This window comes from Melopsittacus undulatus, chromosome 2, assembly GCF_012275295.1.
Source record: "Melopsittacus undulatus isolate bMelUnd1 chromosome 2, bMelUnd1.mat.Z, whole genome shotgun sequence".
NCBI classification, from domain to species: Eukaryota; Metazoa; Chordata; class Aves; order Psittaciformes; family Psittaculidae; genus Melopsittacus; species Melopsittacus undulatus.
Window position 1 is genome coordinate 13,719,519 of NC_047528.1, and position 23,022 is coordinate 13,742,540.

Below are 23,022 nucleotides of genomic sequence, written 5' to 3' on the forward strand. Positions count from 1 at the left end.
GAATCTTTGTAATATTTAAAGCAAGATGTCTTTAGTTAGTTTCTTTAAAACAAAACAAAAAGACTCAAAGCCCCAAAGCAATTTTAAGATCTATTTTTCTCCATTTACTCAAAAAAGACCTCTACAGATATAGAAAGTGTATAAATCATAGAATCATAGAATAGTTATGGTTGGAAAGAACTTTAAGATCATCTAATTCTAACCCCCCTGCCATGGCCAGGAACACCTCCCACTAAACCATGTCACCCAAGACTCTGTCCAATGAGGCCTTGAACACCACGAGGGATGTAGCATTCACAACGTTCTTAGGCAACCCATTCCAGTGCCTCTCAACCCTAACAGGAAAGAACTTCTTCCTTATATCCAATCTAAACTTCCCCTGTTTAAGTTTGAACCCATTACCCCTTGTCCTGTCACTACAGTCCCTAATGAATAGTCCCTCCCCAGCATCCCTATAGCCCCCCTTCAAATACTGGAAGGCTGCTATGAGGTCTCCATGCAGCCTTCTCCAGGCTGAACAGCCCCAACTTTCTCAGCCTGTCTTCATATGGGAGGTGCTCCAGTCCCCTCATCATCCTCATGGCCCTCCTCTGGACTTGTTCCAACAGTTCCATGTCTTTTTTATGTTGAGGACACCAGAACTGTACACAGTACTCCAAGTGAGGTTTCATGAGAGCAGAGTAGAGGGGCAGGATGTCTTATGTATTTGTGTTCAGTTCTCAGAAGTGATCCACACTGAACACAGTGGATTACATTTAAAAAGCTATCTGTAAACACAATCATTCATGTTTTATTGAAGCAGCAAATAAGATTGGGGTCTGCAATTTAAGTAGATAGATTGCATACATTATTATATCTTACAACAATGTTTTATCACAGTACATTTGTCTGACTTGGATATTTGTTGCTACAAATATTTTCTCTGTGATAACTTTGTTTTCCACCTTTATATAGCTCACCTATGTGATGTTTCTTCATTTCTCAATGGTGCTATGGAAACTTTAGTGATTAGACCCCAGACTGTAGAGGAAATAGCAGAAGACAATTTAAAATATTTAAGCCTACATGAACAAAAAGAAGGGGTAAGATACTGTTTTATCATACCCAGAACAACAGCTATCAAAAAAATGTAATTGCTTTCTAGTATGGAAGCTTATATTTAATATAACTAGTTTAGAGCATGCAGTGACCATATAGGGTCAGGGCAGTGGTTTGTATAGCACAGTACTGTCCCTTGAGGGACAGTATTTATCCAGGAAAGGATTCATTTCTAAATGAACACATCTAAGTTGAGGTGTATGTGCAGGTGTCTGAAGTGTGTGTGCTGTTAACAGATTCACTGGGGATTGGGGGTGGAATGTGAAACAAAGAAGGCCTTGATGCTATGCAAATTCTCTTCAGCAACAGGTGAAATGTTAGTGTATGGTCAGTATTGTTTTCATCACTGATCTAACACATAGCACCATATGAGCACCTGTGAAGAAAATGAACTCCATCTGTCATGGCTTAACCCCAGCCGGCAAGAAAACACTACACAGCTGCTCACTCAGTCCCCCCACATTGGAGTGAGGAAGAGAATCAGATGAGTAAAAGTGAGAAAACACTTGGGTTGAGATAGTTTCATGGGTAAAGCAAAAGATGTGTAGCAAAGCAAAACCAGGAATTAATTCACCACTTTCCATCAGCAGTCAGGTGTTCAGCCATCTCTGGTAAAGCAGGGCTCCATCACTTGTAGTGGTTACTTAGGAAAACATCGCTCTGAACATTCCTGCTTCCTTCTTCCCTCATCTTTTTACTGAGCCTGATGCCATATAGTGTGGGACATCCCTTGAGTGAGTTGGGGTCAGCTGTCCTGGCTGTGTCCCCTCCCAGGTCCTTGTGCACCCCCAGCCTACTCCCTGGTGGAGTGGGGGGAGAAGGAGAAAAGTCCTTGAATATGTGTAAGTACTGCTCTGCAATAGCTAAAACATCCCTCTTTCATCCACACTGTTTTCATCATAAATCCAGACATAGCCCCAGACCAGATACTGTGGAGTAAATTAGCCATCCCAGCCAAAACCAGTGCACCATCTCAGCCAGAACCAGCACATATATATACATATTTGCTGAAGTCTATTGCTCTGCTGATGTTTTCGAATCTGACTGAGTGGATCTCTGCTATATGTAACAAGGCACTTACCTGTTTCATAGGGAAAATTTGCTTCTGTATATCTCATGTCAGGATCAAGATATTTGTAAATGCATCAAATGCTATTTCTTTCTAATGTTTTAATGTTATTCTATAAATAGTATTAAAAAAGCACCTGTGTTTAAACATATAAACTATGCATGCACAGTTGATCCTAATATATTTGCTTATAGTTTGGCTAAACATGATTTGCTGAGTTTTTTACATATACACATATTTTTAATCTATTTGAGTTTAGATTTTTCTCCTGTTTCAAGAAGCTGAAGATAAAAACAAACTTCTGCGAACTGTGGCTGGTACAGGTTTGGACACTCTCAGTAACCTAAGAGCTACATGGGATAAATTTGATTTAATGATGGAAAGCCACCAGCTTATGATTGCAGAAGAGGTAACAATAAAAGATTAATACTTTACATAAAAATGTTGATATTATTTTGAATGGGTCTGGAGAATTTTATTTTTTCTGAAATTCAATCCAGAAATGTTCTCAGTTCAGTGTTAACATCAACATTACCAGGTTGAGGGAGACCCTTTAAGGGAAGAGTGCTTAAACTCTTTAACCAGTAAGTAGGTGAAACTTCTGTTGAACTGATATTGAAATGAATGTTACATTGTACTTTCATCTCAAACAACTTTCTGGTGACAGAGGTGGCTTAATGAATGCAGTGGTTAACTGAGGAAAACAGGATAATAGTTAAGGCATACACTTTTGTCTGCTCAGAGTCAGTATGTGGCACACAGGGAAATGGTTTAGTGGTGGACCTGGTACTGTACATTAACGGTTGGTCTCAATGATCTTAAAAGCCTTTACCAGCCTACATGATTCTATGGGGCTTATTCTTTTCTTGTCACAGACTTTGCTAAGCTATGCACGGTCCTGTAATTCCACTCCATAGGCAAATTCCTGAACTCACTTGAAGTTCTACTGAAGATAGCAATATGCCATACAAATAGAGCAATTTTATTAGGTGTTGTAAGATGCAAGGTCAATAGATAGCCTAGACTGAATAAATAGGTCTCAAATACCAGCATAAAAAAAAGTATTAAGTGTGTGCTCCCTTTTAGAAATTAAACCAGAAAAAGAAAGTTTGGGGTATTATACAAGGAAGTTTTTTGAGTTTGATTTTGATCAAATTGTACTTACCAAGTTTTGAAGTTGATACTTTGATTTTGATCATATGTGTAGTTAGAAATCATTTTAACTCTTGCTTTACAGATTGAAATGATGAAAGGAAATGTGGTTTCACGTATTAATATTTATCTTCAAGACCTTGAAAAATTTAAAGCTCGTTGGGATCAGCTGAAGCCAAGTGATGATGTCATTGAAACAGGTGATCAGGATGCACTTGAGAAAAGTGCTCAGATCATAAAGGAAAAAGAAAAAGAATTCAATGAACTTGAAACCATGAAAGAAAAGCTCATGTATGTCTGTTTATTTCCCTGTGCACCTTATTCATTTATGTATGGATCTTTTGCAGCAATAGTATCTCAGAAAATGTTGACTAAATTTTATCACAACAATATTTAATTTTAAGGAATTTAATTTTATCTGTATTGCATGTTTTTCATTAATCTTTCAGGATTCTTTTTATTGATTTTATGTAACACAAATTTTCAAGCTAAGTTTTTCTAAAGTTCTTTGTAATGGAAGAATTCAAGAAGTCTCTTAGGCTTTTGCATAAGAGAATCTGTACACTAAATGCTTGGTTCTAACTTCCTTCTTACTAAAAAGGTTTGAGGTATTTGTTCAAGAAGGGTGAGTTATTACTTCAGTCCTCTTATTACTTAAGTGGGCAAGAGCTTACCTCTCCTATTTCTTAAGTGTCCTGTCTGATAGACTTCTGTGCAAAAGGAAGAGATTTTTGCTCTAGCTGCCTGCTTTCAGGAAGCTCATTATTGCAAATCTCGAGTGGACAAGTTTTATATTTAATTTCTTAGCTTGGCACTTAAATATGATAGTAAATAAAATTACTGAATTCTTTCTACCTAGGAGAAAGAATCAAAAGTTGTTTTCCTTCAGGCTTTGTTTTTAGGGGCACAAGGTAATTTGCTTTTCTGATAAATGAGAAAGAAATGAAAGTTTATGGAAAATAATTGTGAATATGGGAGAAAGTCACTGTGTAGGAGTTATCCTTCATATTCCTTTATTATTTCTATCCAAGAAAGTTACTATAAGGAAATTGCAGTTGGCAGAGATTTTCCTCAGTCAAGCCAACAGCTTTTCTTAAAGAAAGTGTAATTATTTCCATATGATAACATCTCTTAAAAAATAAATGTATAATGGAATCATATAATGTATAACACTGTGATCTTCTTTTTACTCAGTGAAGAATGCCATCATTTTAAATTGGAAGAGCCCGACTTCTCATTGTCAAAAGTTGTATGTCAGGATATTAAGAGTTGCGCAGAAGTCTGGGCATTATATGAAGAGTTTTATCAAGGCCTTCAGGAAAAAGCCAAAGAAGACTGGATTACTTTTAGGTATGATTTTATTACTTTCTTTTTCATGGACATATATATATTATGTGGTTATAGTACTGTGTTGTCATGACCTTTTTATATTTGATTTTCACGCAGGAGTAAAACATACCTATTTGAAGAATTTTTGTTTAAGTGGCATGACAAAATGAGGAAGATGGAAGAACATACTGTAATGACAGTAAAGTTGCAAAAAGAAGTGGACAAATATAAAGTAAGATGCTAATTATAAAAAAGATTATAAAACAAAAATTGTTTTGGTATTACTAGCTAATATCCTTTGTCGTGTAGCTCATTGTTCAATTCTTAGAATAAAAACATTTACAATTTAAGAAAATATCTTCTGATACTCTTTTGAACATTTCGCATACTTTTGAGAACCTTTTAGTTCCTTACAGTTAACAGGAGGGTCATTACAGTTTACATAGACACATATTTCGCAGTGAGTTTTCCTCAGAGTTATACTCCTACACGTTAAATACAGGAACTGAAAGAAATGATGTTTGGTTTAAGAATGTAAATTTTTGTTTTGTTTGAATAGCATGTTACTCTGTAATCAAGTATATAATTTTCATAAAGACTATATGTATTCACATATGCATTTTTCCTATAGATGATAGTTCCGCTCCTAAAATATGTAAGAGGAGAACATCTTTCTCCAGATCACTGGCTGGATCTCTTTCGTCTTCTGGGTCTTCCCCGAGGCACTACACTCGAAGGTTTGTTATTTGGAGATCTGCTAAAAGTGACAGATGCCATTGTAGAAAAAGCAGTGGAACTTAAGGTAGGAATAGTTCCGGTTATACAGTTTATTTTGTATAATAAATCTTGTTTTATATGCATATGTATATTTTTATTGCTATAGAAATAGAATTTGTGTTATATTTTTTAATGGAAAGTTTACTGCAAGCTCTGTAGTTTAAAACTAAATCTGTTCATGCTTTTAAATAGGATTTGAATTGTCGGGCCCAAGGTGAAGTAACAATCAGAGAAGCATTACGTGAGCTTGAACTCTGGGGAGCTGGAGCTGTCTTCACCTTAACAGATTATGAAGATAGCCAAGGCAAGACTATTGGGCTTATTAAAGACTGGAAGGATATAGTCAACCAAGTTGGAGATCATCGCTGTCTTCTACAGTCCCTCAAGGACTCTCCCTACTACAAAGGTTTTGAAGATAAAGTGTCCATCTGGGAAAAAAAAATGGCTGAGTTGGATGAGTATCTGCAGAATTTAAACCAAATTCAGAGGAAATGGGTCTATTTGGAACCGATATTTGGTCATGGAGCTCTGCCCAAAGAACAGGCTCGTTTTAACAGAGTTGATGAGGACTTCAGGTTAGTGTTATGGAGTGAGACTTATTTTTTTAGTATCTTTGATGCGAGTTGGCTAGAACATTCTTCATGGTGAAAAAATATGCAGCAAGTGGAATATGTATGGAGATGAATGTCAGCAACAGGAATTCAGTACATACATGTGTGTGGCAGTGATACATAAAGTTGTTAACATAGGTTTCATTTAATTGGGCACATGTAAAGAATGAAATCACCTGAAATGTCAAAGATCACAAACAAGGCTGGCAAACACCAACCAGTCTTGTAACAGAAGCAGAGGTGATGTAATTGGTTGGGTTTTTTTTCAGGAATCATTTCTTGTTGAAGGCAAACACTTTGTTCACTAAGAAAGTACACAGATGGACTTTTGGGAGAAGCAAATGGTTTATTTTTTTCCAAACAAGTCAAGGAAACCTGTTATATATACTTTATATATACTTTATATATTTTAGATTTTAGAAATGTAGAAAGATATATACTATTATCTGTCTTAATCACAGAATCTCAAAGGTTGGAAGGGACCTCAAAAGGTCATCTAGTCCAACCCCCCTGCAAGAGCAGGGTAACCTAGAGTACATCACACAGGAACTTGTCCAGGTGGGCCTTGAATATCTCCAATGTAGGAGACTCCACAACCCCCCTGGGCAACCTGTTCCAGTGCTCTGGCACTCTCACAGTAAAGAAGTTCTTCCTGATGTTCACATGGAATCTCCTATGCTTCAGTTTACACCCATTGCCCCTTGTCCTATCACTGGATATCACTGAAAAAAACCTAGCTCCATCATCCTGACACCCACCCTTTACATATTTGTAAACACTGATGAGGTCACCCCTCAGTCTCCTCTTCTTCAAGCTAAAGAGACCCAGCTCCCTCAGCCTCTCCTCATAAGGGAAGTGTTCCACTCCCTTCATCATCTTTGTGGCTCTGCGCTGGACTCTTTCAAGCAATTCCCTGTCCTTCTTGAACTGAGGGGCCCAGAACTGGATGCAATATTCCAGATGCGGCCTCACCAAGGCAGAGTAGAGGGGGAGGAGAACCTCTCTTGCCCTACTAACCACCCGCTTTCTAATGCACCCTAGGATGCCATTTGCCTTCTTGGCCACAAGGGCACATTGCTGGCTCATGGTCATCCTCCTACCCACCAGGACCCCCAGGTCCCTTTCACCTTCACTCCTTTCCAGCAGGTCAACCCCCAACCTGTACTGGTCCATGGGGTTGTTCTTCCCCAGATGCAAGACTCTACACTTGCCCTTGTTGAATTTCATCGAGTTTCTCCCCACCCAACTCTCCAGCCTGTCCAAGTCTCACTGAATGGCAACACAGCCTTCTGGTGTGTCAGCCACTCCTCCCAGTTTAGTGTCATCAGTGAACTTGCTGACCCCTTAGAAGGAAATAAAAGTCAAGACTTGAATTTGCTTGGTTTTGGGTAGCCAGAAATAGTTGTTATTAAAATACATTGGAGAGATATTGATGTAAATTCTGAAATGTTTCATCATAACCACTGAAATCTAAATGCTATGTAGAGATTGTATGAGCTTCAATTTTGTTTTAGTGTGCTTTAGTTTTTATTTACATAACTACTTGTATATCCAGATTGAAACTGTCATGGTTGTTTTATGAATTACTCAAATTTTCTTTCTGTCAAGATCCATTATGTTAGATATCAAGAGTGACAACAGGATAACGTCACTGAATGCCCGGGCAGGAATAAGGAGCACCTTAATTACCATACTTGACCAGCTTCAGAGATGCCAGAGATCTTTGAATGAGTTTTTGGAGGTACAGCTGACATAAATATGATTTTCTATAAAGACAGTCAGTAAGTTTGAATTTAAATCAACAAAATTGATTTATTTTGTGTTTATATAGGAAAAGCGCTCAGCATTTCCAAGATTCTATTTCATTGGAGATGATGACTTACTAGAAATTTTAGGACAGCCCACAAATCCACTGGTTATCCAGTCTCATCTAAAGAAACTTTTTGCTGGTAATACATTAATCGTCATTTGTAAAATGTACTTATTTAGAAATAAGGTTCTTCAAAGCTAAATAATCTATTGCAGGCTTTTTATTTCTCTCTTGCCACCACTAGACACTGAGTACTTAATGTTTGCCTTTTAGCAATAAGTAACTTTGGTGCTGTTTCCTGATTAACAGGAATTAATAATGTGACCTTTGATGAAGAATTTAAATACATAGTTGCCATGAAGTCTTTAGAAGGAGAAACTGTGCCACTTAGAAATAAAGTTCTTCTATCAAATGATGTGGAGGTAAGGAAAAATCCTACCCAACTACAGTTCTAGTATCTTTGAGAAATTATTTTGTAATGTAACTTTTAAGTTTTTTTCTTTTCCCTGTTAGGTGTGGCTAAACAGTTTGGCTTTACAGATGAAGGAGACACTGAAAAAAATGTTAATTGACTGTGTTGAAGCTGGAAAGAAATCACAAGGTTCAATTGATCCATCACTCTTTCCTTCCCAGGTAGCAGTTGATCCAGTAATGCCACTGCGTAGTCTCAGATTTACCAAATAAGTTATTTTTCAGAGGCTTATAAAGAAGTATAAATATGGGTTTGGAAGAAACTAACCATGAACAAATCCATTTTATAAATTTATAGTGTAGAGAACTTCTTAAAAATATGTTTTCTTATAATTCTTTTGTAAACATTTGAAATCTTGAGTCTTTGTCATGGCACCTGATCTAACATCCATCTATTTATTAAATTTGGTGTAAATCTTGATCTTAGTTGGTAGTGAATGTTACATGCATGGCTGCTGACTTAGTAACATAAAAAGCCCCTTTTGAAGCTGGTTAAAATACTGTTTTTAAAGTGTAGCCGTATAAGCAGAAATAGTCATGAATATGAAATTTTTTTATGCAATTTTGGCTGGTAGCACAGAGAATCACACAGAATCACAGAATGATTGTGGTGGAAAGGAACCTATAGAGATTGTCTGGTCCAAGACCCCTGTTCAAGCTGGTTCAGCCCGGACCAGCTTTTGAAGGTCTCTAGAAGTGGAGACTCTACTACTTCCCTGGGCAACTGTGCCAGTGCTCAGTCACTCTTAATAGTAAAGAAGTGTTTCCTAATGTTCAGACAGAGCTTTCTGTGTTTCAGTTTGTGCTCGTTACTTCTTCCAGTCACTGGGCACCTCTGAAAAGAGCCTGGCTCCATCTTTGTACCCTCCCTTCAGGTATCTATAGACCTTGATAAGATTCTGCCCTGAACTGTCTTTTCTCCAGGCTAAGCAGTCTCAGTTCTCTCTGCCTTTCATCACAGGAGAGATGCTTCAGTTCCTAAATCATCTCTGTGGCCTTCCATTGGACTGTGTCCAGTAAAGCACCTGTACTCACTGACTCCTTTATTTCTTGAAAGGGGAGTTGTCATCTGTGGACTCCAACAATCTCCTGGGTTGCTTATGTCCTGTGTTGCCTGTCCAGCAAGTATTGGGTTGGTGGAAGTCCCTCTGAGGACCAGGGCCTGTGAATGAGGCTGCTCATCCACTTCTTCCTAGTCAGGTGGCCTATAGCAGACAGCCATTATAATGTCACCTTGACCTGTCTTCTTTAACCTATAAAATCTCAGCTTACTCCTCATCCATCCCCAGGCAGAGCTCCATGCACTCCAGCTATTCCCTTATGTAAAGGGCAACTGCCCCTCCTTGTCTTCCCTGCCTATCCTTCCTAATGAGCCTGTATCCCTCCCTTGCAACACTCCAGCCAGTGGAGCCACTCCACCACATCTCCATGGTCCCAGCAAGGCCATAGCCCTGCCACTGCATATGGATCTGTAATTCATTATATTTATTCCCCATACTGCATGTATTAGTGTACAGGTACTTTAGAGAGGTGCCCCTGCATGCTGAGTTTCTGGAGAGGGTTTGAGGGATTTCTCTGTAATGGTGCCTTGTAGGCACCTCCTTGCTGAGGTACAAATGCAGGCTGGGAGTGATCCTGCTTAAGCCTGATTCTGTTGTTTTTTTCTTTTATCTCTTCCTGTCACACCACCCCATGCCCTTTGCTCAGTGGTCCTGTCTGTCACTCTCTTCCACTAGATCAGGTTGTTCAAGTGAAAGGTGTCCCCTCCCTATGGCAGGAGGGTTGGAACTAGATGATCTGTAAGATTCCTTCCAGCCCAAACCATTCTGTGATTCTATGCAACTATTGTATTGTAGGCATGCTGAACCCATATTCAACAGGCTTAGGTTTCCATCTGACATACCATTTAATGGAAAAGATGTGTTGCTAGCACATGCTGTAGAACAGCTACGGGACTTGCTGTATTGGATCAAATTTCAGGTTTTTGCTAAATTTTGTCAGGTTTTAAGGTGGTAATATATGTTCTTACGAGTATAGCAAATTTGTGGCTTTTAAAAGTTATAAATATCAAACATAATAATTACAAATTAATTTTAAAACTTTTTTTTTTTGTATGTCCTCTCTATTTCAAAAATGTAATTAGAACTTTTTTTCTCAAAGATTCTTTCCTTGGCAGAACAAATCCAGTTCACTGAAGATGTTGAAAGTGCTATCAAAGACCATAGTCTGCAACAATTAGAATTAGAACTCATGGCTAAATTGGAACATTATACTAGCATTGATAATGGTATAGAAGATACTGGAAGTACAGGTATCAAAATGATTTTTAATATATAATTATTCATAATGACTATGTAGTTTTATAGTATTTGACATTCTGTTTACTTAAGCAGGAAATTATATAAATCTATCTCAGTTTGAGTTCATAAGGTTGAGTTACATAAAGTTACCCACTTATAACTGCCAAGATTTGTGTGTTTAATGTTACAGGATGAACAATGTTTTTTTATTTAGATTAAAATTTACCTTGGAGCATTTATATGCAAAACCCTCTTTTAATTATTTTTAAATACTTATTTTTTGGTTTATATGTTTACTGATAATTTTCCTCACCTACTGAACTTTGCTGTAATGTTATGTTTCATGGGAACTAACCAGAGAACAGCTGAAGTACTTTGCCATGACAATATATTCTGTATGGCTGTGTAGGTGATGCTCTTTTTCTTAGATATATACCTCTACATCTGAACTAATAATTCTTGCATACCTCTGTAGCAGTACCAATCAACTACTTATTTTCAAGGCGTGTTTGTTCTGAATCTTATACAGTGCAAATCAGTCAGAATAATTATGCCTTTGAGTGCTTATTCCTCTCTTTTGACCATAAGGGGACTTTAAATGACTACCTCAGATGTAAAACTCTATAGTGTAGGTTTGATGAGGTGGCTCTGGGCTCTATTATGACCCCTATACCCTAAATGTATAAAAAGATTCAATTTAACATGTAGTTGACAATCTTCCACCACATTTGTATAGCTGTTTACTGTATGAACTGTTAACATCTGATGTATTAACTAGGTTTAGGATTCATATCACCTACCTTCAGCAGTCTGTAAGTGTGGTTATTTATCTAAGCTCCCTTTCTGCACTCTTGCTATAGACAGTGGAGAAGTCAGTTATGGAAGAGCATTCATTCCACCTATTGTATAATACATTTAAAATAACTTTTTGATTTGGATAATAGGCGTGAGTTTGAAATGAGTTGCCTGATTATCCCCACTTACTTCCATCTAACTCCCATTGTGGAATGGCATAGAACATAAACTGGGCTTCTTTCAAATGAAACTAAATTAAACAGTATGTTCTCAGAGTATACTTAATGTACCCAATCTGCTAATGAGCACTGATTTTGCAACATCCTAATTAATCTTAGTAAAATTGCCAGGTTGTGTGTAGTGTGGTTTTCAGATCTGCTGCAGATGAATTAACAGATTTGTGACACACTGATTACTGAAGTGGACATAGCTGTAAACATTCTTGGAATAAACTGCTTTCCAGAAAAGCCTCTGTCTATTGAGTGTAGAAGCAGACAGAATTACTTCCAAATGACTGAAGTTACATTATGATTCACATTCTCTGTCAGGATCTCACTTTATGCTGCTTACTTTAGGTAGTAGGTAATATTTCTGTATATAATTGAAACAAGACCTGAATAAAATTTGCTGACAGTAGAAAGCAGCACAATGAATTTGAGAGTGGGTAATGTTTATCTTCCTGACTACACTGTGGTGATTTTTTTGTGTGTGTTTGTGTGGTTATTTGCAGAATCAGGAATCCTTGAGCTCAAGCTGAAAGCTCTGATTCTTGATATCATTCATAACATTGATGTGGTGAAGCAGCTGAATCAAGCTCAAGTTCACAGTGTTGAAGATTGGGCTTGGAAGAAGCAGCTGAGGTTTTATCTGAAAGACCAAAAATGTTATGTTCAGATGGTAGATGCTGAACTCCAGTATACTTATGAATATCAGGTGTGGTATTTTTAGTATTTACCTAGTGTCTTTTGTATGTGTCAAACACTTTCACACATGCTGCTGGTTGCCTCCCAGCTGTTGCTATTTTTTCAACTTTGTTGTGTCCTTAGCATGCTGTTTCATAGAAGATACTAAAAGATACTGTAATCATTTTCATTCTTGATATTGGTGGGGTAAATGTAAGCTGCTTTGTATGTATATAAGTATTTCCTAATAAGCTTGCTATTTCTGTATATCAGAGTGCAGTTTCTTCTGTGTTGACCCTTTCTCTGTAATTCTAAAAAAAAAATTGCACAATGCTTTGATATTTGATAATCAGGAAAACTTTATAACTGTAAACAAATTTATGTATTTAATGAGATGGTTATCTCAAGCATTGTATTGGATTTTCATTGATGAGAAACGGAACGTGAGCTGGCAATGTGTGCTCGTAGCCCAGAAAGCCAACTGTATCCTGGGCTGCACCAAAAGGAGCAGGACCAGCAGGTTGAAGGAGGTGATCCTGCCCCTCTACTCTGCTCTCATCAGACCTCACTTTGAATACTGTGTGCAGTTTTGGTGTCCTCAACATAAAAAGGACATGGAACTGTTGGAACAAGTCCAGAGGAGGGCCATGAGGATGATCAGGGGACTGGAGCACCTCCCATATGAAGACAGGCTGAGAAAGTTGGGGCTGTTCAGCCTGGAGAAGAGAAGGCTGCATGGAGACCTCATAGCAGCCTTCCAGTATCTGAAGGGGGCCTACAGGGATGATGGGAAAGGACTATTCATTAGGGACTGTAGTGATAAGACAAGGGGTAACAGGTTAAAACATAAACAGGGGAAGTTTAGATTGGATATAAGGAAGAAGTTCTTTACTGTTAGGGTGGTGAGGCACTGGAATGGGTTGCCCAGGGAAGTTGAGAATGCTCCATCCCTGGCGGTGTTCAAGGCCAGGTTGGATGAAGCCTTGGGTGATATGGTTTAGTGTGAGGTGTTCCTGGCCATGGCAGGGGGGTTGGAACTAGATGATCTTGAGGTCCTTTCCAACCCTAACTATTCTATGATTCTATGTTTTTCAAATTAATGAATTATGAATAAAATTAAATTGCATCATCAATAATTTCTGTTTACTAATTAATATGATTTGTTTTGTTTCTGCAGGGTAATTCCCCTAAACTTGTTTATACACCTTTGACAGATAAGTGTTATCTAACTCTTACTCAAGCTATGAAGATGGGCCTTGGAGGAAATCCCTATGGTCCAGCTGGAACTGGAAAGACAGAATCAGTAAAGGCTTTGGGTGGACTTCTTGGAAGACAAGTATTAGTCTTCAATTGTGATGAGGTGAATATGGTTCTGCATATTTAGGAGATGGATATCTATGCCCATATTTCATAAAGGAATATTTGAGAAATAGTTTTGGTACAGATTCCATTAGATGTTTGTGACATTTCCAATGACTTTTTTTTTAATGCCTGGGAAACAGTCTTTCATTGTTTTGTTGTTATTTGAAGTTTGATAGTATTCTTTCTAATTTTAAGGGCATTGATGTGAAATCGATGGGGCGCATATTTGTGGGCTTAGTGAAGTGTGGTGCCTGGGGCTGTTTTGATGAATTCAACAGACTTGAGGAAGCTGTACTGTCTGCAGTATCCATGCAGATTCAGACAATCCAACATGCGTTGAAGAAACATAGTTCTTTATGCGAGATGCTTGGAAAAAAGGTACAGGAAAACTTACTTATTTTTTTCTTATAAAAATAGTCTGTAAATAACAGGGTTAAACTTAAAGTGACTACTGTAGCTAAACATAGTCCACAAAACATTGCTCAATACTGTTTCATATGACGATATATTATTACCATGAACTTCTAATGCTAGGTGGAAGTGGATCATAATTCTGGAATCTTTATCACCCTGAATCCTGCTGGAAAAGGCTATGGAGGAAGACAAAAACTGCCTGATAATCTCAAACAACTTTTCAGGCCAGTTGCTATGACTCATCCAGACAATGAACTCATTGCAGAAGTGATTTTGTATTCAGAAGGCTTTAAGGATGCTAAAATACTCGGTAGAAAATTAGTGTCTATTTTTAATCTAGCAAGGTAAGCTTCCTTCCCTCCACCCCAAGTTGTGTTACCTTTCTGATTCTCTTCCTTCTTGCTTTTCTTTTAGCATTGATCTTCGTGCTTATCTTGCTACCATCTTGTTTCTTCTCCATTTAGACTATGCTAGTAGTCTCCATTTAGCCTGTGACTGTAGGGATGCAATCTACACATACTTTCTGTTAATTTTCTGTATTATTTTATGAAATGGATATTACAGAAATCTGTTAGAAATAAAATTAAGAATAAAGCCACAGGTTTGGAGTAATCAAAAGTTTTACAGTCAATACAGCTCTTAAATCTGAATGGTAAATCTCTGTAGATATTAATTTGACTTACAAAATAAAAATCTTGCAGTATATTGGGAGGTTCAGGTGTGAAAATAATTGGAAAGCAGTTATAATCTCAAGGTGGCAAAGTACTGCTCCCCTATTGTGCTCACATATGAATGCTCACAAGCATTGTGTTGAATTTAGACTCTTGAGGTTGTTGAAATACAAGTGACTGGTTATAAGTATGTATATTAGAGAGAACAAAGTTCAGAGGTTTTACATAATGCTTTGAGGGACAATTATACATACATTAGTAATGTAATTACATTACTCCCTCTGAAAATTTCAGTGTCATTGTTTGTATCTCTGAAATGCATTTCAGATGGCACTACAAATACTCATCAGTCTCTCTTTTGCCCAGACCTATATAATGAGCATATTCATTTGGCAAAAAAAAAAATCGGGTGCCATCACCTAAAGATTGTTACATTATTGCTGTTCTTGAATTTAGGGAGTTTCTGACACCACAGCAGCACTATGATTGGGGTTTACGAGCATTGAAGACTGTTTTGAGAAGCTGTGGCAATCTTCTTCATCAGTTGAAGAAAAGTGAAACAAAGAAAGAAAGTAAGGTTGACCATACCAAACTTTTGATTATTTGGGATATTGTACCGGTATTATTCACTACAGGTTTCTTGTTCCCTGGAATTTTGAGAAGCCGTGACTTAGATCTGGAGGCAATTTAAAATAAAAAAATATCTGTGAAAGTCCTCCATTAGGAGATCACAAAAGACTGTTGTCATATTCTAGGTGGAGCTCTTATAAGAACACAGATATAGGACTTTATTCTGGGATGATTTTGAGTGATTCTCAAAGACTCTTGTTTTCACTTGGATTAGGACAAGAAGGTTGATTCTCTGATGCCATCATTATTCATCAGTCACCAGACCATTTTGATTCCATTTGAGGTTTGCTAAAATTGTTACATGGAGTTAGATTGCATTAGGAGAACAGAAACACAGGATAATTTTCACCTGTGGTTCCTAGTCCTGTTCTCTGAAAGTGTATGTGTTTTACATAAGAAGGCAATTTGATTAAAAAATAAAAAAAAAACAGATCAGAGCCCTATGCCTTTCCCATCATGAGAATCCTAACTTTTCTGGCAGAGAAAAGCTTTCCTGTGGTTGTTTTTGTTCTGGTCCCAAAACACTTATATTTCCATGGTAGTTCAGATTCCAGAGGAGTTTTGAGAGTGTTAGTTGTAAATATTCACAGTTAATTAGGACACACTTCAGAGATGTGACTTCAGACTCTGGCAGAGTAAGATCTGGAATCCAGGTCCTTAATTTCTGTCATGAGTAATTTAACAAGTAAGCTATCATACTCTTAGACCCACTTTCATCATGAAGCTATTATGTACTATCTGTATAGCATCATAGCCGTCTCCTATCTGTATAGAATGGGTTTGTGAACATATATGAAACATACAATAAGGCACTTATCTAACTTATAAGTAGAACAATACATGAACTAGGATGTAGTCTATGCTGTGATTCCACCTTCAATATCTTAGCAGTGTGAGTTCAAGTGCTGATACATTCTAAGGGAAAAAACCCAGTGAACAGCTTAAACTGATCTGTCTTCTTTGCTTTTGTTTCAGTTAATGAAAGTCACATGGTGGTTCAAGCTCTGCGGCTTAATACCATGTCAAAGCTTACATTTGCGGACTGCTCACGTTTTGATGCACTGGTTAAAGATGTATTTCCTGGCATTGACTTTAAAGATGTGGCGTATGCAGAATTAACTACAGCTTTACAACAAGTCTTTGAAGAAGCAAACTTGGAAATTATAAGCACCCAGGTAAACATTAACTACAGCAATAAAACAGCAAAAAATGTGTTATTCTGAGTTATAACCGATTAATATTACATTCATTTGATTAATTTCTGTTTACTTTTGAAAGAAATATTTTCTAAAAAAGTCAGTAACTGATAGTTAGATTCTAATTACATGTATATGAAAAAATAGGTGTGTGTTTGAAATATGGTATATCAGTTGTGTAATTGAAAGAAAAATAGTGCAAGGTAAATTACGTTGTGAACATATGACACAGTTTCATTCAGGCCAGGTATAAATGCCAGTGAATGTTTTGGACAGTGAAAGAATTAAATATGTGAATGTTTTGTTTATCAAGCAGTTCTGTGTCTCATCTATGTTTATCTACTGTAGGGTTAGATGAAGTTTTGTGACTAAAGGTTCATTAGTTTCTTGGTAAATATATGCCCAAAGAAGGCTGTTATTTTTATATTAGTGACTTAGTGAAATGCTTCTAACATGCAAAATATATTTCTCGATATTCTTTAGTATCATAATTTTAATTACTTCTGCAAATATCATTTAAAAAAATAAAATTCTAGAAACAAAATTACTTCATGCAAGGTTAATTGGAAAACATTAAAAAGAGTGATTGTGAAGTTGTAAAACTAAATAATAGCCACTATCTCTTTTATCATCTAGATCAAGAAGGCTTTGGAATTATATGAGCAGCTACGTCAAAGGATGGGTGTAGTTATTGTAGGTCCAAGTGGAGGAGGGAAATCAACACTTTGGCGGATGTTAAAGGCAGCCCTTGGTAAAACTGGCAAAGTAGTGAAACAGTACACTATGAATCCCAAAGCTATGCCTCGACACCAGTTGCTAGGCCATATTGACGTGGATACCAGAGAATGGTCTGATGGCGTACTTACAAATAGTGCTCGACAAGTCGTACGAGAACCCCAAGGTGTGTTTGTGAGGGAGTTATACATCCTTATGCCTAAATTATTGAAATTGTTTATTTTCAAATACATTTTTATATGTTATTTTATGTGGATACTATAAGGTAAGAAAAACTTTTGGTGACAATCTTAGAATGCTGACTATTGCAAATTTTATAGTAAGAGAACAAAAATAGAAAGAGGAAGGTAAAACATGTAAAGAATCTCTTCATAGAGCTTATGTTAAGGCTTTTAACACTAGTATTTTAACTAGTGTTAAAATAGCAAAATGCATGATTCTTTAAGTGTTTTCCTTGGGTCTGATATTTTATTTTTGTGCTGTTAATAGATATTACTTCATGGATAATATGTGATGGTGATATTGATCCTGAATGGATTGAATCTTTAAATTCCGTTTTGGATGACAATAGATTGTTGACTATGCCCAGTGGAGAAAGAATTCAATTTGGCTTAAATGTCAACTTTATATTTGAAACTCATGATCTTAGCTCTGCCTCTCCTGCTACAATATCTCGAATGGGAATGATCTTTCTGAGGTAAGTCACAGGAGTATTACATACTTTAAAGTAAGCAAATATACTTGCTTTTAGAATCATAGAATCTTAGAATAGTGTTGGAAAGGACCTTAAGATCATCTAGTACCAGCCCCCCTGCCATGGGCAGGGACATCTCCCACTAAAAGAAACTTTTAACCTCACATTTCTGTTGAAAGATAGTCTAATTGGATGGAACTATTTAGTTACTTGCTTACATTTATGAACCAGATCACTGGGGAAATTTACTTTAGGTTTTGCTTTTAGGTGTGCTGTCATGTTATAAACTTTTGACTAATATATCTCATATTTTTTTGAGAGAGACATGGTGGATTCTTTATTTGTATGTGACCCTTAGAGAGCTTGAATATTGTATAGAAATTCTCATTAAACTGTTTCCCTGAAGTTTTCCTGGAATTTTCTTGTTAATTTGAACCTATGTGGAGATGTGGATGCCTTGTATTTAACTGAATTTCGTTTTGTTTTATTTGGACTTAGTGACGAAGATACAGATCTTAATTCTTTGATAAAGTCTTGGCTAAGAAGTCAGCCTGAAGAATGTAGATACAACCTTGAAAACTGGATTGGGGACTATTTTGAAAAGGCTTTAAACTGGGTTGTGAAAAAGGTTAGTGCTGAATACTTAATCAAATTTCAGCTTCTGTTAAGATTGATTCATTTTTCTAGTTTAACACTGAAGGGATGATTCATGTTAATTTTTAAATTTTAAGTAAAAAAAACCTTTTTTTGGTAGCTGTTTTCTTAACATTATCTGGACTCTTTGAATCTGGAATGTATGTCAAGATAATTTTTCTACATATGCTAGATTTTCTTAAGGATTCTAGATGCTTCTCTGCTTCCAGTTTTCCTGAAGGATTTGCATATACATTGAACAAGTTGCTTATGTTGCACAAAGACATTATTTAGGAGACATCTCCACTGCTGTGACCAGTAATTTAGTGTTTGTGAGACCTGCATTACCTCCCCTTGTGGAACATATATGTTCCTATTATGGTTTTAGGTTTATTTACCCTGTTGGTTTTTCACCCATGAAGATTTTTAGGCTTTTCAAGTGTCTTCATGTGTATACACAGGAAAAAACATAACATTGATCCTGAGGCTGCAAATCTGCTTAGGTGTTATACAGCAAAATCCATAAAGGATTCATTCAAGAGAGACTTTTCCAGTATACAATTGCATTGATTTCTTATAGATTCTCAAAATCTGCAAGGAAAGTTCTAATTGCTTATCCTAAATTACATCAGTATGTAGTCTGATATTAAAACTTCCAAGTCAATGCTTATAAATAGTTTAATTTCAAGTGTATTTTCTAGAACAGCAGTGTTGAGATCTTTCATCATTTGCGGCAGTGTCAATGAACAATGACTGCTAGCAATACATCACATTTGTTTTTTGGAATGTATTCAAATCTACTACATCTTGCAATTTACAGAATGACTCTGTGGTAGAAACAAGTTTAGTTGGAACTGTGATGAATGGACTGTCTCATCTCCGTGGGTGTACTGATCGTGGACAGTTTATTATTAACTTGTTACGTGGTCTTGGTGGCAATCTCAACACAAAATCACGACAAGAATTTGCAAAAGAGGTAACAATTTTTTTCAGACAGTTTATTAATAATTTCTTAGTATATGTAGTAGGGACAGTGATTTTCTGTCTTCTAACAATACAAATTTACAATAGTAGGCTGCCTGTGCTCTAACTTGTTTGCAGTCTGAGTTGCCTATAGAGAAATGTCTGAGAAGTAAAGGAATGTTTCAGATGACCCTGATATGCTGCTAAGTGCATCCAGCCCAGGTAGCAGTCCTGTGGTGCTGCTTCAGGAGATGCAGAATGGCCTCTATCCATCTCTATCCATGCTGTTTTATGCAAGGACCCTATATAGCAAACTGTGTGGGTGTATATGTATCGTGTATGTTAATAGAGATTTTATTTTGTGAGGGTTTTTTTTCTGTTCAGAGTGTGAGGGCTTTGTTGCGCCTCACCAGGGAGGTGTTCTCACAGCATTAGTTAGGCATTATATATTGTATGCACTGGGATATGGTTCTCTCTATGTGTAGATATTTGGAGCCACAAGGAGTAGGGCACAGAGTTAGGAAACTATGTGGGTGTACTAGTCCATAATGTCTACAGAAGCCTGTCCCTGGATATAGTTATCTCCACAATCACACTTGTGTTTTTTGTTGAGAGAAGGAAATAGTTCCTTCCAAAAGACAGCCTGGAGCTACAGCATATATACAGGTCAGATGGTAAATTTTAGACTCAGCTTCTGGAATTAGCTATTGATGCATCCTGTGAAGGAGTTACCTCATTCTTATGATTATTAGTAAGTATGTTGCCTCATATGAAAAAAGGTTATATAAAGCTTTGCTAAATACAGTTTATTTAATGTTCTTCATATTATGAAAAAGTATCTGGAAGAGTAATATATTACTGTTTAGTTAAGGGCTTAATCATAAGGCATATGCATAACATGACTGAATTTTCAAAGGCAGCCTAAAAACTATCAAATTGAAGTATTAAATGTTTGATTTTACAACATTCTTTGTACATTCATTGATTAGCTTGAAATTGTAGATCTTGTCATTAGGACTATGGTTTTAATGGAAGCTTTATTTTCTTTGAAGATCTTCAGCTGGGCACAAGAATCGCCACCAGATCCAAGGAAGCCTCTGGACACATACTACGATGCTGACACTGGACAGCTAATGCAGTATCAGCTGAAGAAACCTGAAAATCTAACAGCTGATGACTTCAGTAATCTCCAGATGCTTCCTGTCATCCAAACCCCTGACATGCAGAGATGTTTAGATTACTTTAGACCCTGGCTAGACTTTAATAATAAGCAGCCATTTCTTCTTGTGGGTCCTGAAGGATGTGGAAAGGGGTAAAAAGTATTTCCTTTTAAGCAAAATATACTTCTAGCTATTTGACAAAGTCTGTAATATTTTGTTATAATGGTTTTATCATACAACTTTCTGCTAGAATATTGCTTGTTTAGGCTACAAATGAAATAGCCTTCTTTAGGGGCAAGTAGGTAAATTCATGTGCAGATCTACAGGGAATGCTCAGGCTACCTCTGTGCATCTAACACATCTGAATGAGGCTTTTACGTATGAAACAGGACCTTTGGGAAACCTCTGCTATCCTGGAGCAACAGCTGAGAGGCACATGAGGTATCCAGTTTCATCTCAGGAGGCACTAGATTCCTGTGTGTGGGCAACTGAATTTAGCTCGTCCATTTGCCCATCTTAGGTTTCTTATTTGGGTTGGATCACTATGTACAATATATTTAGGCTGGGTGTTTGTTTCGTATAGCTGTATGCTACACTTTAATTGAATTTCTTAAATTGAAAATACTAAGGCAAGAATGATTAATTCAGAAAACCTCATGAATCACCTTTTACATTAATGTAGTATGTATTACATGCATTTTAATTATTAAAACTATACAGCATCTTTGGATACACAGTATTTTAATGCATTTATGTATTACTTATGCTTATATGTATGTACACATTTGTTTTTTTTAGGATGCTGCTTCATTATGCATTTTCTCAACTCCGATCCACTCAGGTTGCTACCATTCATTGCAGTGCACAAACTACTTCTCAACATCTTCTACAAAAATTAAGTCAAACTTGCATTGTAATCAGTACAAACACCGGGAGAGTATACAGACCAAAGGACTGTGAAAGGCTTGTTTTGTACTTAAAAGATATCAATCTACCCAAACCTGATAAATGGGGAACAAGCACTCTCGTGGCTTTTCTACAGCAGGTGAACATTTATGTCTGTTATTTATAAAGAGACTTAAGTATACTGGAAATAGTTTAGTGTATGTAGTAAATACCTACATTGATTATTTTCAGAGTTAGCAGTCTGCATCTGTATTGACATTAGTTGTGTTTGTGCTTTGATAGAATGTGTAGGTGTCAGCAAGAAATAAGATACCGTTTTTATTTGGCTTATATACATGAGTAAATAACAATGGTGCTTGCCTCAATGGGTTATAATGCAGTGAGCATATAAATGCCAAGACTCATCAGGAGTGATCAGCATAGATTCACCAAGGGCAAGTCATGCTTGACCAGCTTTATAAACTTCTATAATGAAATGACAAACCTGGTAGTCAAGGGGAGAGCAGTGGATATAGCCTATCTGGACTTTACTTTAGGCCATTGATGCTGTGTCCCAAAAGATTCTCACAGAAAAGCTGTCAATGTACAGGCAGGATAAGCAGATAGTGAGATGGGTTGAAAACTGGCTGCACAGCCAGGACTAGAGGGTGGTGATCATTAGTACAAAGACTAGTTGAAAGCCTGTACCTGTTTAACAGCTTCATTAATGCTTGGGACAATAGAGCAGAGTGTACCTTTAGCAGGTTTGCAGCTGATAGTAAACTGGGGGGAATAGTATACTTCTGTCAATTAAGAAAATAGTAGTAATGATATGCTGCTCATGATTTCTTTTTGGTTTTTTTTTTTGGTTTTCTACAATAATCTATTGGCTTTCTTTTTAATGAAATCTTTATTTAATTATTTAAGGTTCTTACATATCAAGGATTTTATGATGAAAATCTGGAATGGGTTGGTTTAGAAAACATACAAATTGTGGCTTCCATGTGTTCTGGAGGAACATTGGGAAGACATAAACTTACCTCCAGGTTTACTTCTATTGTTCGTCTCTGTGCAATTGAGTAAGTATGTGGAAATTACTTTGACTCTGACAACTCAGATTCAGCTTCTGTCTGTACAGCCCCTGCTCAATTTAGTCTTTATGAAGATATGGCTGTTCTACTCTTTCATCTTTTCTAACAGTTTGGGGTATTAAGATTCAGTGCTGTTTGTTGCCTTTTGGAACTAGAAACCAGCTATGGAGCAATCTATAGCTACCTGCTGATAGTGAAGTGTTTGAAATATGTTTCCTGTTGAATGTTTTTACTTTCAGTAAACTGCTTTAAGCAACCTTAGATTAAGGTGGTG

At 36.8% G+C, this 23,022-nt stretch overlaps 1 protein-coding gene across 1 annotated transcript in view; it reads left to right on the plus strand.

Moving 5' to 3' along the window:
• The window catches only part of DYNC2H1 (dynein cytoplasmic 2 heavy chain 1), a 166,597-nt gene that overhangs the window by 18,706 nt on the left and 124,869 nt on the right, over positions 1 to 23,022 (plus strand). The window contains exons 20-44 of the mRNA XM_005149725.4: positions 955 to 1,082; positions 2,427 to 2,576; positions 3,405 to 3,610; positions 4,514 to 4,669; positions 4,766 to 4,880; positions 5,280 to 5,450; positions 5,618 to 6,000; positions 7,645 to 7,777; positions 7,868 to 7,985; positions 8,156 to 8,268; positions 8,360 to 8,479; positions 10,478 to 10,628; positions 12,143 to 12,345; positions 13,492 to 13,674; positions 13,872 to 14,054; positions 14,211 to 14,434; positions 15,218 to 15,333; positions 16,367 to 16,566; positions 17,224 to 17,488; positions 17,812 to 18,019; positions 18,515 to 18,644; positions 19,470 to 19,625; positions 20,665 to 20,924; positions 21,571 to 21,817; positions 22,585 to 22,736. Of these exons, the coding sequence (XP_005149782.2) occupies positions 955 to 1,082; positions 2,427 to 2,576; positions 3,405 to 3,610; positions 4,514 to 4,669; positions 4,766 to 4,880; positions 5,280 to 5,450; positions 5,618 to 6,000; positions 7,645 to 7,777; positions 7,868 to 7,985; positions 8,156 to 8,268; positions 8,360 to 8,479; positions 10,478 to 10,628; positions 12,143 to 12,345; positions 13,492 to 13,674; positions 13,872 to 14,054; positions 14,211 to 14,434; positions 15,218 to 15,333; positions 16,367 to 16,566; positions 17,224 to 17,488; positions 17,812 to 18,019; positions 18,515 to 18,644; positions 19,470 to 19,625; positions 20,665 to 20,924; positions 21,571 to 21,817; positions 22,585 to 22,736 (4,471 nt within the window). The remainder of the gene's footprint in view (positions 1 to 954; positions 1,083 to 2,426; positions 2,577 to 3,404; positions 3,611 to 4,513; positions 4,670 to 4,765; positions 4,881 to 5,279; positions 5,451 to 5,617; positions 6,001 to 7,644; positions 7,778 to 7,867; positions 7,986 to 8,155; positions 8,269 to 8,359; positions 8,480 to 10,477; positions 10,629 to 12,142; positions 12,346 to 13,491; positions 13,675 to 13,871; positions 14,055 to 14,210; positions 14,435 to 15,217; positions 15,334 to 16,366; positions 16,567 to 17,223; positions 17,489 to 17,811; positions 18,020 to 18,514; positions 18,645 to 19,469; positions 19,626 to 20,664; positions 20,925 to 21,570; positions 21,818 to 22,584; positions 22,737 to 23,022) is intronic.